Source organism: Cucurbita pepo, chromosome LG06 (assembly GCF_002806865.2).
Source record: "Cucurbita pepo subsp. pepo cultivar mu-cu-16 chromosome LG06, ASM280686v2, whole genome shotgun sequence".
Taxonomy (NCBI): Eukaryota; Viridiplantae; Streptophyta; class Magnoliopsida; order Cucurbitales; family Cucurbitaceae; genus Cucurbita; species Cucurbita pepo.
The window spans coordinates 615518-630776 of NC_036643.1; the positions used below are offsets into that span (position 1 = coordinate 615518).

The following is a 15259-nucleotide window of genomic DNA, read 5'->3' on the forward strand; positions in this document are numbered from 1 at the left end:
GCCAAAGCAAACAATATCTGCTTGTAGTGGGTTTGGACGTTAGAGGGGAAGTCACACCCTCACTAATTAATTAGAGAAATAAAGAGGGTAAAGGTGAGCGTGAATCAATATGCAGGGGCAAAATTGGAAATATGGTGGATTGGTGTGGCACGTTGATCTCACGTGTGGCTACTTTTAGTGGTTTGTTCCAAAATAGGCCTTCCAATTTCCCGTGAAACAAAAACTAATTCACGTTTCTGAATTTGGGCCATGAATAGATGGGCCTGGGGGTTGGAGCCCATGAATAAGGGATGAAATGGGCTGAAAGCCCACAAAGGAAGCCCATTAAATAAAAAAAAAAGTTCGTAGATGATTTTGAGTGGAGGCGGGTGAGGTAGCCGTTGGTTACCCACTATTGTTGTTCTTTTTGTGCCTTTTATTTATTTATCTATCTATTTATTTATTTTATTGTGTTTTCTTCCCAAAAGGGCAGTTCTTTTTGTGTTTGTCTGGTAAGGGGTGAGGGAGTTCTTTGGATTCTTTTTATGAAGGGTAAGAAAGTCCTTTTACCCACATCACCAACCGACTGTGACGCTTTGCCTAAGCCATCCCCCTTCCCGCCCCTGTGTTTCTACTTCTTCCTCAAATACACCCCCCCCCAATTCCATTTATACCCTTCTACATGTTTGCAAGTCACCTTTTACATTTTTAAAATTTAAATTTATAATGAATCCATCCTTTTTTTTATGTCTTAAAAGTTTAAGAATTTATTAGAATAAAATTAAAAACTTAAATATTTTAAGAGGGAGGAATGCATGGTAAATTATAGGTTTAAATACCCATTTTGATTTCTATTTGGAAGAATTTTGATGGGTAATTTCAAAAGAGTTTAAGTATGACTATTTTAGCCCTTTTATTTAAAATATTAACAAAAAATTTACACACAAGGTAATTCCTACACTTTCAACAAATTTAATGAGTACGGAAGAAAAAATGGCATAGCCATGGAGTCCTCCTACTTGAAGATAAACAGGTAAAGTTCCATAGCCACGCGTGCATTGTCACCGGCTGTTGTAGGTTTCCCGTACAAATCCAAACAATCCTTCCTCCGCTTAAACATCCTCTCAGCTATCGACCCGTTTCTTCGTCGTTCTCTGCCCACGGAGTCACTGCTCTCTCTCTCGCCACGACGCCTTTCTGCTCTTCACTCCCAAACCGTAAGGCTTTCTCTAAAGCTCTTTTGCATTTGCAGTATCAATAATCTCTTCATTTTCGTCTTGTCTCGCCTTCAAATCGTACAGTTGTGTTGTCTCTGGAAAATTCGACGTTCGTTGCCGAGCTTTCTTTGTTTTGTTCCACACAGAATTCGATTCTGGAAGGGATTTTCGTTGACGGATATCTTTCACGAGCAATGTCTGTGGCTACGAAGCTCCATTCGCACGCTAAACCTGTTTTGGAGTCCCGAGAAATTCTTGGACCCGGCGGGAACAGAGATAGGGCGCCTGAGAAGCCGAAATGTAAACAGGAGACTTTGAAGAACTCAGAGAAGCAGAACAAGGCGCTTCCGGCGATTCCTGAATCGGTTATTCGAGACAATAGCTCCATCGGGAGCTCCTGCTCATCCGATTCTTTATTAAGCAGCTATTCGACCAAATTGTTGAATCCGAAAGTGAAGCCCTGCGATGTGAAGCCTGTGAAGGCTGTTGCTGCCGGAGGTGATCCAAACGTAACCTCAACGACGCCTAGTCTCTCGGTTCCGGGGAAACGCTGTGGTTGGATAACGCCTTATTCTGGTAAGCAAGCTCAAACTCTGCTTATTATTGACTATTGCTTATTTGAATCGAGGAAACAATGGATATGAGATGGACAGAAGACAATCGCACAATTTCAATTCGACATAATAATAGAGTTTATCTTAGTTCAATACTCATTTTCTACTTGCATTGAAATATTTTGATTATTGTATTGTAATGCAATCAAATATTTAACCTCTTCATATTTTATTGTTGCATGAAGGATTTTACTTACTATGTTATTTGAACATTACAATTCATTATTATATGTGAATTTAACTATTTTTAAAAATCAGTTACATTCACATGGATTATGAATCTCTGGTTATCCTGTAATGTATTGTGATGGTTTCTTGTTGTAGACCCACTTTACATCGCTTTCCATGACGAAGAATGGGGAGTCCCAGTTCATGACGACAGGAAGCTGTTTGAGTTACTTGTATTATCACAAGCCTTAGCAGAGCTTACTTGGCCCTTGATTCTTTGCAAGAGAGATATATTTAGGTCTCTTCATTTTTTCCCAAAACTTGAATACAAATCAGTCCCTAAAAGAACATTGTTCTAAATTGTCTTCCATTTCTCTCTTCTTTGCAGGAAAGTTTTTAATGATTTTGACCCATCTACCATCGCTAAGTTCACACAGAATGAGTTTACGACACTAAAAGAAAATGGCATCCAGCTCCTATCTGAACCAAAGCTTCGTGCAATCGTGGAGAACGCTAATCAAGTACTCAAGGTATTGAGTTTTGGTTAAGCTTTAGCACTTCCTATTTTTTGTTAAGCCAAAGCCAACCCACAAGAACAGGCGTTTGGTTGTCTCAACTTCCATCCCTTTCAAGCGGTTGAAAGCTGAATCTCTACGTTTCCATTGCCTTTTGACTTCTCCACAGATTCAACAGGAATTTGGTACCTTCAGCAACTATTGTTGGAGCTTTGTCAACAAGAAGCCTATAACAAACAGATTTCGATATGCCCGTCAAGTACCGGTAAAGACGCCGAAAGCAGAGTTCATGAGCAAGGATTTGCTAAGAAGAGGCTTTCGTTGTGTTGGGCCAACTGTGGTTTATTCCTTCATGCAGGTTACCGGAATTGTTAACGATCACTTAGTCAATTGCTTCAGATATCAAGAGTGCGATGGTATGAAATTAAGAGTAGAAGGTCAGCGATCGGAGTTGCTCACCGGAGCTTTGGAGACTAGATCTTGACATGTTCATAGAAAAAAAAAAAAGGTTATCTCTAACTAATCTTAGAAATCAGTGTGATAAAATGGTTCTGATGATCTGATGCTGAGTAGTTTAAATTCTCCTTTGTTTAGAATTCTTAATTGTAATTTGTATTTACAGACGACAAAAACATGTTGGCTTCCTGTAACTATTTTTCAACCTTCAGAACACGCTTCGGTGGCAGAGCATAAGAACAATGGTATGTTTCTCTTACTCCAACATTTATAACGTTAGTAGTTTCCGTAAGATTTAAGGTTACGAGTCGCAGAATTCCAGGGTCGAATTCGAATATTCGGACTCATTAGGCCTTAAGTCTCCTTGCAAAATTTAGCCCAATAGAAATGTGGGCCCAAGTTCCCGGGAAGGCCCAATGATTTCGTAGCCGTCGCAATTCCTCCTGCTTGAAACCCAACAAATAATTCATAAAAATTAACCAATAAAGCAATAAAAAAATTAGGCTAAATTCATGATATTTAAGTGTTTTTTCAATTTCTTGCTATTGCTTAAAAGGTTCCTTGTGTATTAATATATTTTTTTTTAATAAAGCTCATTAATAATATTGAATGTTAAATTTGACTAAAAATGTCGACAATTCTTCCTCAACTTCAATAAAGAAGTAGAAATATATATATGTATGTATGTATATTTATATATTATGTAGGTTGAATTATGCTCCTTTTAGTCACATATTTAGTTTATGCGTATATAAGGATTAAAGATGAAATGTTGAAAATTTGGAAGAAAAGAAAAAAGGTGTTGAAATTGACAATTCGGAATGCGATGTGAGGGAAGTGGATGACAGGAGGACGACACAAGCTCTACAGCTTTCGTCGGCTTTATGCGTTACAGGGTACAGTTTTGTTTATTTATGTATTTATTTATTATTATTTTTTTTTTCTCTAGATAAAAGCTATGATTATCATTTTCCCATCCAATCCACCGTCGTCTCACCAATCAACGGCTCATCATTCCTTATCCTGGCGGGAAATGATCCAACGGACTAAATCCTCCTGTCCTCTTCCACGTATGCTCGCCAACCAATTTAACGTAATCCCGTGACTCACAATTTCAATACGACACGCCACCCTCCTTCCACCCATACGTATACCTAAAGAAAGAAAAAAAATAAATAAATAAAATAGCATTTGGGTCTAACTATTTTAGATATATTCTATTTTGGTACATGACTTTTTAAATAAAGTATAAAATAACACTTTTTCATTATTTAAATTCAGTAACTATATTTTTTATAAAGTTAAAAATTTGTTCTAATGATTTGTTTAAACTAATAGTAAATATTAATTTGAAGATTGAATTCAGACAAATTAAAATTTTAAAGTTGAACTTTATATAGTAATAAATTAATTCCAAAACATTGAATTTGAAGGAAAAAGAAAAGGGTAAGAAGAAACAGTGATTGAAAGGACAGGGTGTGGTAAGGACAGTACAAAACGCTGTCACTGTGGGTTCCAACGTAATTTGAGGCACTCATTTGGGTTGACTCATGTCCCATTCCCCTAATTTTATTTCTTAATAAAATAACAATATAATAATTAACAAACCCTAAAAAAATAAATATAAAATCAACTTCCGATTCTCTTTGCCTCTGTGTCCATGTCCACAGACATTGAAATATCGTTCAGGGGTATTCTCGTCATTTCACCATCCTGTCACCTTGCCTGCCACATTTCTGGTATTAAAAAAACAAAACCGCTAGCGGTTTTCTGTCCTCCTGTCGAGTTTTTTTACAACAAACGTAATTACCATACATTTTCCTCTTTCATACAAAGCAAGAAAAATCACGAGAGAAATTTCTTTTTCTTTTTCGTTATATAAATATATTATTAAATTAATTAATTAATTATTAGTGATTGATTTATTGTAATTAATGTAATTTCTAGGGGTTGGGAGATATTTATTTGAAAGGCGGGAGGAAGAAGGAGAATAATAGTAAAGATGATTTTTGGGAAAGAATTGGAGAGAGTGATCTGATTACACGTGGCGGCTTGTAATTAGTTGCTTTAAAGACGTTGGGATTCGTAGCAATACACACCAATGAACAATTCAAGTCACTCTCATTTCTCTCTCTCAAATAAAGCACACATTCTCTCTCTACTCTATCTCTCTCTTACTCTGCTATGTGTTTGTTGTCGACGAAAATTCCCAAATTTCTCTGCGATTTCGCTGTCTTTTGCTGCTGAAATTCCCGAAAACATGCTCGAAACTCCTTGATCTTTCTGCATCGTCTAATTTCCAAGCTCTGTTTCTATTGAATTTTCCCCTGTTTTCTCGAATTGATTGCCGAAGGATTCGGGAATGCTTGAAGCAGTGGAGAGCTCCGTCAATGGCGGCTTCTCGCAGTTGCAGACCAGTGGCGATAGTAGTGAAGAGGAGCTTTCTGTTCTCCCTCGTCATACGAAAGTTGTCGTCACTGGTAACAACCGCACCAAATCGGTGCTCGTCGGACTTCAAGGCGTTGTTAAAAAGGCTGTTGGTTTGGGCGGATGGCATTGGCTGGTATGTCACTTTGTTTAATTGACCTGTTTGTGTAAGTGAGACTAGGGCACAATGAGTCTGGATTGAATCAATTTCGAGTGTCAATGCTGTTTTCCCCAATTCACAATTTTGTTTAATCGGGGTTTTTTAATCAATTTTGTCGTTGTGGTTTCCAGCTATTATTGTATGTTCACTCTGTTTATTACATCCATTTACGAGTTTTGAATCTACTATGGAAAGAGAATCGGTTTTATGCTTTGATTTTGGGCTTTGAGCTATGAATTGCATGTTCAATTTGACCTATGGATCTGGTGATTGGAGATGGGGTTTTCATTAACAATGTAAAATCCATTTATTGCAATATTGGATTTTTTTTTATTGAATTTCGATTTCATAATTTCACGAATCTCCCCAGATTATTGTTCTGTTTCCTTCAGATATTCTTCCTAAGAATTTTGAAGTTTGTTTCCATGTTTATCCAGCTGTCGCATTGATGTTAGAACAGTGGGATTGTTCTTTTGAAATCTGCAGGTCACTAGATTTTGGGTACATTCTAGATTTAGCGTTTAATTTCGAAATTAAAAAATCCTCAGGTTCTCACGAACGGCATTGAAGTTAAGCTACAGAGAAATGCCCTCAGTGTAATCGGAGCTCCGACTGGCAACGAGGACGATGATGATTTCGAATTTGAAAACGTACACTGGAATGGATCCGATATGGGTAACTTCAGAATCTTTCCTATTCTTGTTCACTGATTGAATACACAACAATTGATTGTCGATTCTTCAAATGGATTAGATTAGTGAATATTGTAAGCTGGCATCAATTAAACATAGTAAAAAGGCCCCAAAAAAAGCTTATTGTCTCCACTTTTGTTTGATTCTGATTAGGGTATTCATAATTAAAACGCTTGCTTGTTTTGGGTAATTGTTTCATTGGTCCTCTGTAGTTGTTGTGGAATGATATGCGTTCTAGGAATAGTGGTTTGAGGTTGGTACTTAGGATTCTTTGCTCATTCACCTTTTACTTTATTTGAAACCTTGTTGTGTCTTTGATTCCTTCTCTTCTGGCCCCTCCCCATGCTTTACTTTTTTCATAATGCTTTTGGTATTCTGATTTCCCAGCATCTGATGACACTCTAAAGTCCCATAGACCAAGACATCGGACGCACAAATCATCGGGATCGTCACACAAAACCATCGGCCGATCCTTCTCTTATGAATCACAGTCCAAAGGATCTATTTCCACCCCTCGTGGGTCCATGGTACTTAAGAAACTGATCATTTTTTGAATGAAATGATACTACGCTTGTAATTTAAGTTGGGTTTTGATTAATGATGTTACCTGTACAGAAAGTTGACCTTGGTAAACTTGAGATGTCTGCCCTATGGAGATATTGGCGACACTTCAATCTTGTAAGTTACCGCTACTTTGGTATAAGTGTGTGATGGTTTGGTTAAGCTGCATGTTTCTACCACCATGATTGAGAGAATTCCATGTGTTCTAGGTGGATGCTTTTCCTAACCCATCAAAAGAGCAGCTGGTGGATGTTGTTCAAAGGCATTTCATGTCACAGGTACTTAATTTTCTTGGTCTAACCGTTAATTGTTGCGTAGTACGTCCCATAACATGTTCGTTTGTTCACAATGCTTGTGCAGCAAATCGACGAGTTACAGGTGATTGTCGGGTTTGTCCACGCTGCAAAGAGACTCAAAACCATCTGCAAATGATGAGTAAAGGCTGTAACACCAAGCTTATTCCACCATTTCTAACTCAAGAAACAGCAGTACCCGAAATTCCCACTTCCCCGCTGCATTAATGGTTCTCTGTAATATAAGTATCTTGGCTTGTTATCGAGGTATCGTTACCCTTTTGTTAGTGTAATTATGGTAGATGAATATAGTAATTATATAATGTATGTATGACTGGCAAACAGACCTACGAAAACTAAGAAGTCCTTGCAGACTTCATTTTCCTAAGCCTCGATGGATTGAATGCTGACTTGGGAGACCGGGTATCTTGAAATGAATGTGTATATTCTTTTAATGCTTTATCTTTGTTTCTTGACATCTCGATTATACCAATGAATCAATGTCTAACCGCAGTCTTTATTCTTGGCTTCTGTTATGTTGCATATTAATCTTTACAAATGCTGTAAAACCCACATGATTATGTTCATCTGTTGTGTTTTTGTAACTTTTGATAAAGATTATAGATTCATATTCAAAAAAGTTATTATGAGTAGATATTGTTTGCTCTCTCTCAGATTTATGATCTTAAAATTCCGTTGAGTCTACTGGGAGAGGTTTTTATACTCTTACAAAGAATGATTCATTCTCCGAAGGTATCTACACTCTTCTAAGGAGATTGTTCCCCTCTCTTACCAATGTAGGTCATAATCCCTCCTTTGGTGGGGGCTCGTTCCCCTCTCTAATTGATGTGGGTGATGTAAAATCTCACAATCCACCCTCCTATGGCAGGCTCGTTTCTCTCTCTAACTGATGTGGGATCTTACAATCTACCATCATTGGGACGGAATCGCCCGGTGTTTGACTCTGATATCATTTGTAACCGCTCGAGACTACTGTTAGTAGATATGGTTCGCTTTAGCATATTATATATCACCGTCAGTCTTATGATTTTAAAACGTGTCTACTAGAAATAAGTTTCTACTCTTGTAATGATTGATCCGTTCAACTCTAATCCATATAGAATATTATGAAAATGGAGAAAATGAATTGATGGAGGAGAGGAAAAGAAATAGAGAGGGGAAGAGGGGGCCAGCTATGAAGGTGTAATTGAATGCGTGAAATAAAGTATGGAAAGAAAGAAGAGATCTTTAAGAATCAAAGCGGGGCCCTCTCACGTTTTGCTGTCTATTTTCAGATACCAAACTCTCATCTCTCTTCATTCAATTCAATCTGCTATAGTCCAGACCTCTCACTATTTAGTCACACTCACAGTCTCCACAATAAATTTAAATATATATTCAATTAAATTATTAACGGCTACAAATTTTGACGGTTGGGTTGAAAAATATCCTTGTGGCATTTTTTGAATTTTAAATCGTATTCCCGCCTAAATCTCGGTGAGTGGAAAATTTCGGGGCTTTTGAAGATTTGTGGGATCAACACCTTTTCGTCATGGGCCTGATTTTCTAGCCCAATACTAACTACAGTTCAATGTGGGCCCATGTGAGATTTGGGCCGAGCCTGCTTTAGTTTGGATATTTATGGAAGGAAGAGGTTGGGCCCATTTAAAATGCAGACAAAGCCCAAGTAGAGTTTGAGGAGAAGATTTAACGTTAAAGGAATATTGATTCCATGTGTCGTGTCGTGGGCGTGCGCTAATAGTTTAAGAAGGGTCAAAAAGCATGAAGGGGGAGAAATTAAGGGAGGGTCGCGTGAGTCGTGAGGGGCAAGTAATAACAAAACTTTGGGAGGATGTCTTGTTGTGTGCTACATCACTAGCCCACCCCTTCTTTCACCCATCGCTCACTAGGTACTATGCCCTCGTGCTTTTGACACCTCTCTTCTAGAGATGTTCACGAGATGGGGCATGACCTTCATTCTCTCTGTTCTCGTCTCTATTTCAATTCTCTTGTTCGTATCATGAAATGAATATTTATTTGTGAAAAGTGAAAACTTTTGATGAGAGAATCTATATGGTTAACAACTTAACATCCCCTTTCAGGGTAGCCATAGTTTATTATAGCAAATTCCCAAACCAAAACAAAAAAAAAAAACAGCATGGGTTGCTTCGGTGCATAGACGACACCCTCAGGTTTTTTGAAAAAGAAAGATGGAAACGGGAGGGTAAATTGGTAATTTTGAGGTTTTAAATTTAACATTTGCTGGACTAACTTATTTTTGGTAAAATCTTGATATAATTAATTTAGATTCTCTTGAGGTTGATTCGGTGCTGACGTCAGCTGAGGACAAATAACAAGGCGGGACCCACGCTACTCACTGCCGTTCACTTCCTCTTCCTTTGGATGGTTATACCTATATAACCCCTTCCTCTTCTCTCTTCCTCTCGTCATTCCAACTCTGTGCCCTAATTTTACGTTACAATTTCCCCTCCCCCAATTTCTTTCCTCTTCCTCTTCCTCTCTTCTCCATCAATGGCGTTCCGGAGACCTCTTTGCAAGCGCTTTCTTGATGCTTACAGAACTAATCCGTTTTCACCATCTCTCTGTTTCAGCCTCCGCCGCGATTATCTTTCTCCTCCGATGGATTCCGCCGTCAAGGCCGTTTTCCGGCGGTTGCTTCATAGGAGAGCCATCTATCATTCGCCTTCCACGCCTCCGATCTCGGAGTTGTTGTCTACGTCGGTTGGCAATAAGCTTCGAGAGAAGATCGGAGGTAGCAACATTACTGGAGATCGAATTCGGCTCGACGGCCTTATACCTCCGGCTTCGTTAGAAAATGAATGCTCTGTTTCTGGATGTGGAATCTCGATTGACGATGCCAGGAAAATCATAAGGCTGTCACAGGTCGAGAAGCTTAAGGCGAAACTTAGAGATATCCCGAGGAGTTCGATTTCGTACTCTGAGTTCACTCGGATTTGTATTGATGATTGTGGAAACAAGGATGATGGTGCTGAATTCGCCAAGTTGTTGGATAAATCCGGCAGCGTCATCGTCCTTGGGAACATTGTATTCCTCCGCCCCGATCAGGTATAATTAAAATTCCGATTAGATGTTGCGAGGTGAAAATTTACAAACTAAAAAGAAAACTGGCCCAATCCATCCCTTACGGAAATACCGATTTAAGAGGACGATGATGATGAACAGTACTATACGAATATGCAGAGTAGGGGAAAATGTTTGAAGAAGTTTAAAATTTGGGACAAAATGGTGACCTTTTCAGTGAAAATTGTTTGATTTAAATGAAATTCGAAATGTTTGCAGGTGGCAAAATCAATGGAAACGATGATATCTCGATCTATAGCAACGCCAGACGACCCAAGATTCAAACAACTATCCGAAATGGAGAAGCAGAAGGCAGCGATTGACAAAAAGGCCAAGGCCCAAGTTCAGGCCGAGTTATTTTGCGGATTGGGCCTTGTAATGGGCCAGACATTGGGCTTCATGAGGCTCACATTCTGGGAGCTAAGCTGGGACGTAATGGAGCCCATTTGCTTCTTCGCGACATCCCTTTACTTTACCCTCGGCTATGGCTTCTTCCTCTCAACATCCACAGAGCCCACTTTCGAAGGCGTCTTCCGACGTCGTTTTAAAGCCAAGCAGACGAAACTCATGGCGTCTCATAACTTCGACATCGACAACTACAATGAGCTCAGAAGAATTTGCTATCCAAACCACAGAGGAGGCTTATCATAATACTCAGGTAATTATGATATACATTGTCTTCCAAATTTGAAAAAGAAAACGAAAATGAGCGCGTAAATTTCTATACTCTTTTTTATATTGAAACTTATATTTATTTTTTATATAATATCATTTTTAAGAATTAAAGAGTTTGAAGATTTAAGACTGCCATATAAATACAATGAGAAAACAGTTAGAATTAGGCACAAACAGTAACAATAACAACTAAAAACAAAATAATAATAATAATAATAAAATTCATGAAAAAGGAAAAGCAAAGAAAATTATTCCAAAGGTTTGAATGTTGGAAAATTTTAGAAATTAGAACAAGGCGACAAATGTACGGACATACAAAGTCAAGGTCTACTAACCAAGCTGCCTTGTCTATGGCCACTGAAACTTCCTTCACACATTCATTTTATTTTTTATATTCAATAAACTTATTTATGCATGTCTCTTCAATTATTATTTTAAAATTTTCATGCAGCTACCTAGCTAACTTCAATAAACTTAAATTCAAGATAGCAATAAATTACATGACCAACTAAGTCAAGAATCAATCTTGATCATTATTATTATTCATGAATTTACAATATATTTCAAAATATTAATTTTAATTTTGTAGAAATTAATTTAAATAAGGTAGTCAAATGTTAACATGTTCGTTACTACTTTTTTTTGTATGTACTTTTTCAAGAAAATTATTATCTCGAAAAAATATTTTTCAACTCACGAAAGAACATTCTAAAAATTTAAAAATATTGAAATAAAAAATTCAATTAAAATTGAGTGAATAGATAAAACTAGTCGAATATCAGCCCTCCTTGGATCATAGAATGTGAAGTATAAAAAATATATATATATATTTAATAAAAGGGTGAAAAATCTCTCAGCTTTACATTGTTGACTTTGACTAAATTAGGCAAATATTCCCCATCCAAATTATTTTTTAACAATTAAAAAGGAAAAAAAAAACGCGTTGAAACGTCAAACTCCGGTCTGAAGGTACAGCTACGGATTTCCGCCTTCAGTCTCTCTCTTCACTCCTTATATACTTTCATTTAAATCCCATTTCCCATTACTAAATTCCCTGACTTCCCCTTCGCCGGACCGCCATGCCCTCCGCGCTTGTCGTCGCCCTCCTCCTCCTCGCCGTCTCCGCGGCCGCCAATGCCGCGAATTTCAGAGAAGCCCCCCAATTTTACAATTCCCCAGATTGCCCCTCCATTGCTGACGACCTCCAGGACCCCGATGCGAACGAACAACATCTCTGCTTCGATCGCGCCGTCCATGTCGCGATGACGTTGGATACCGCCTATATACGTGGCTCCATGGCCGCCGTTCTTTCCGTCCTCCAACACAGCTCTTGTCCCCAAAACGTAATTTTCCACTTCGTCTATTCCGCATCCGCCAACGTGTCGTCTCTACGCGCCGTCGTCTCCCGCTCATTCCCTTACCTGAAATTCCAACTCTACCCTTTCGACGAGGAGGCGGCATCGCGATTGATCTCCACGTCAATCCGATCCGCGTTGGACTGTCCGTTGAACTACGCACGTAGCTACTTGGGCAGCCTCCTTCCCACGTGCGTCGGCCGGGTCGTGTACCTTGACTCGGATCTAATCCTAGTCGACGACATTGCCAAACTCGCCGCCCACCCACTCAGCGGGGACTCGGTCCTTGCCGCGCCGGAGTACTGCAACGCCAATTTCACCACCTATTTCACGCCATCGTTTTGGTCCAACCCGTCTCTGTCTTTGACGTTTGCGAACCGGAAAGCGTGTTACTTCAACACGGGGGTTATGGTGATCGATCTGGACCGGTGGCGGGCCGGCGATTACACGGCGAAGATCGAGGATTGGATGGAATTGCAAAAGAGGATGAGAATCTACGAATTGGGGTCGTTGCCGCCGTTTTTGTTGGTGTTCAGCGGGAGGATTACTCCAGTGGAGCACCGGTGGAACCAGCACGGGCTGGGCGGCGATAATATCAGAGGGGTCTGCAGGAATCTGCACCCTGGTCCAGTAAGTTTGTTGCACTGGAGTGGGAAAGGTAAACCGTGGGATCGATTGGACGCGAACCGGCCCTGCCCTGTGGACGCCCTTTGGGCTCCATATGATTTGTTACAGACCCCATTTTCGATTGATTCTTAAGCTCCAGAAATTGATTGTTTCATTTTTTTTTTTTTTTTTTTACATAGAGAGATTGATTCAANGTATTCAAATTTTGATTTTTGTATAAAGTAAAGGGGAAGTAATAAATTCATAATCTTATATTTAAAAAAATCTGATGGATATGTGGGGTGGGGTGGGGCTGGGGCTCTATGTTTATTTAAATTAGAGGTAGAAATATGAATGATAGATACTAAGTCGTAGGTGATCTTTTGTTTTTCCACAACCATTAATGCAAATGTCACATAAACTCTACCCCACTTGAAAGGATAAACGGACATTGTTATTTATTATTTATTTATTTATTTTAATAGTTCTTGTTAACGATTCTTGAGGGAGAAATCTTCTCTTGGCTAATCAAATGGAAGATAATGTGTGAGATCCTAAATTGGTTGGAGATGGGAACGAAACATTTCGATGTGGAAACCTCTCTAATAGAGGTTTTAGAACCATGAGATTGACAACGATACGTAACGAGCAAAAACAGACAATACCTACTAGTGGTGGACTTGGACTGTTACAAATAGTATAAGAGCCCGACATCAGGCGCTAGGTCCCAAGAGGGCGGGTTGTGAAGTCCCCACATAGATTGGGGAGGAGAATAGAAGTATTCTTTATAAGAGTAGCCAGACATCCAGTGCTGCTTAGGTTGTTACAAATAGTAGTAAAGCTAGACATCGAGCGATGTGGATTGTAAGCTCCCCACGTTGATTGGAAAGGGGAATATAAGTATTTCTTATAAGGGTAGTCAAACATCGGGCACAGATTGGGTTGTTACAAATGGTATAAAGCTAGACATAAAGAGCTCAAGCCCCAAGGAGGTGGATTGTAACATCCCTAGAAGAGGGAAATAGAAGCATTCCTTATAAGGGTAGCTAGACACCGGATGCTTGGACTATTACAAATACTATCAGAGCCAGACACTGATAGCTAGAGCTCTAAGAATGTGGATTGTGAGATCCCCATATTGATTGGAGAAGGAAATATAAGCAATTCCTTATAAGGGTAGCTAGACACCGAAAACTGTTTAGGCTTTTATAAATGGTATCAGAGCTAGACATTGAGAGCTAGGACCTCAAAGAGGTGGATTGTGAGATCCCCGCACGAGCAATAGGGGCCCAAGGTGGGTGGATTATGAGATCCCCACATTAATGGGAGATTGATTAGAAGCATGGGTGTGAAAACTTAACCGTGAGGGCCCCAACGAGGTGGACTGTGAGATTCCTACAGCGATATACAATACAATAGATCAAAGCGGACAATATCTGCTAACGGTGATCTTGGCCGGGCAAGCAATGGGAGAAGACTTAGAATAGTGGGCTTTTGAATGATGGACTATGGATAGACAAGCAGAAGACGTCCGGACTCGCTGCCATAATGCATTGGGCCCAGGATCCATCAGCAGTCATGGCCCAATAGTTAGTCCATTATAGGTCAGCCCATGAGTGCTCAAGCATTTTCCTTGATCTAGAAAATTTGCAATAACTGCTTGAATCGACATGATAATTTCTAAGGAAATTTCGATGCAATTTCTTCATAACTCTCCCAAAAGACTTTTACACTTTTGTCACATCCAATTTCTACATATATTTATATCATCTCATTCATACTTATTCCTCACCATCAAGTACCACATGGCCCTTTCACCCGTTTCCACTCCCTTCAAATGGTTTTCCAACACCAATTTCAACCTCAACTTCCCTCGCCTTCGCTTCAAACATAAGCCCACCCGGTCTAACCCTCCTCCTCCACCACTACTCCTCCTCACGCCTGCGCCCCCGCTCGCCGAAGCTGCCTTCCGCCACCTCGATGCCGATGGAGATGGCAAAATCTCAGGCGACGAGCTCCAATCCTACTTTGCATCGGTCGGTGAGTACATGACACGGGACGATGCTCGAAGCCTGATAAGAGAGTTCGACTGGGATGGTGACTTGTTACTGGAGCTCGGAGACTTCGAACGGCTGGTGAAGGGTGGGGAGGAGGAAGAGAAAGAGGATCTGAAAAGGGCTTTTGAGATGTTTGAAGGTGAAAAGGGATGTGGATTCATCGGACCGGCAGGGCTGCAAAAGATGTTTGGGCGGCTTGGATACGTTAAATCCATAGAAGAGTGCATGGCTATGATCGGAGTGTTTGATGTTGACGGCGACGGTGTAATTGATTATCGTGAATTTCTCAGAATGATGACTTAACTTAACGGCCTAATCTTGTGTCAATAAGTTGTCTTTTCATTGTCTCTTTGTTTTGTCCATCTCTCTAATTGACGTGGGA

General features: G+C 39.6%; 5 protein-coding genes across 5 annotated transcripts; all 5 read left to right on the forward strand.

Annotated features, from left to right (window-relative positions):
• Positions 1–964: 964 nt before the first annotated feature.
• LOC111796735 (DNA-3-methyladenine glycosylase 1-like) lies at positions 965–3483 on the forward strand. The gene is made up of 5 exons (XM_023679478.1): positions 965–1196; positions 1281–1772; positions 2135–2276; positions 2367–2508; positions 2663–3483. The coding sequence occupies exons 2-5, from the start codon at positions 1391–1393 to the stop codon at positions 2975–2977; spliced, it is 981 nt and encodes a 326-aa protein (XP_023535246.1). The 5' UTR covers positions 965–1196; positions 1281–1390; the 3' UTR covers positions 2978–3483.
• Positions 3484–5047: 1564 nt separating this feature from the next.
• Positions 5048–7544, forward strand: LOC111796860. Its single transcript, XM_023679648.1, has 6 exons — positions 5048–5512; positions 6085–6211; positions 6616–6755; positions 6844–6906; positions 6999–7067; positions 7150–7544. The coding sequence occupies exons 1-6, from the start codon at positions 5312–5314 to the stop codon at positions 7219–7221; spliced, it is 672 nt and encodes a 223-aa protein (XP_023535416.1). The 5' UTR covers positions 5048–5311; the 3' UTR covers positions 7222–7544.
• A 2008-nt stretch (positions 7545–9552) lies between these two features.
• Positions 9553–10900, forward strand: LOC111796859 (calcium uniporter protein 4, mitochondrial-like). Its single transcript, XM_023679646.1, has 2 exons — positions 9553–10169; positions 10404–10900. Exons 1-2 carry the CDS (start codon positions 9615–9617, stop codon positions 10833–10835), a joined length of 987 nt encoding a protein of 328 aa, XP_023535414.1. The 5' UTR covers positions 9553–9614; the 3' UTR covers positions 10836–10900.
• An 808-nt stretch (positions 10901–11708) lies between these two features.
• LOC111796858 (probable galacturonosyltransferase-like 1) lies at positions 11709–13024 on the forward strand. Its single transcript, XM_023679645.1, has one exon. It carries the CDS (start codon positions 11939–11941, stop codon positions 12971–12973), a length of 1035 nt encoding a protein of 344 aa, XP_023535413.1. The 5' UTR covers positions 11709–11938; the 3' UTR covers positions 12974–13024.
• A 1475-nt stretch (positions 13025–14499) lies between these two features.
• LOC111796862 (calmodulin-like protein 2) lies at positions 14500–15193 on the forward strand. Its single transcript, XM_023679651.1, has one exon. It carries the CDS (start codon positions 14515–14517, stop codon positions 15178–15180), a length of 666 nt encoding a protein of 221 aa, XP_023535419.1. The 5' UTR covers positions 14500–14514; the 3' UTR covers positions 15181–15193.
• The last annotated feature ends 66 nt before the right edge of the window (positions 15194–15259 follow it).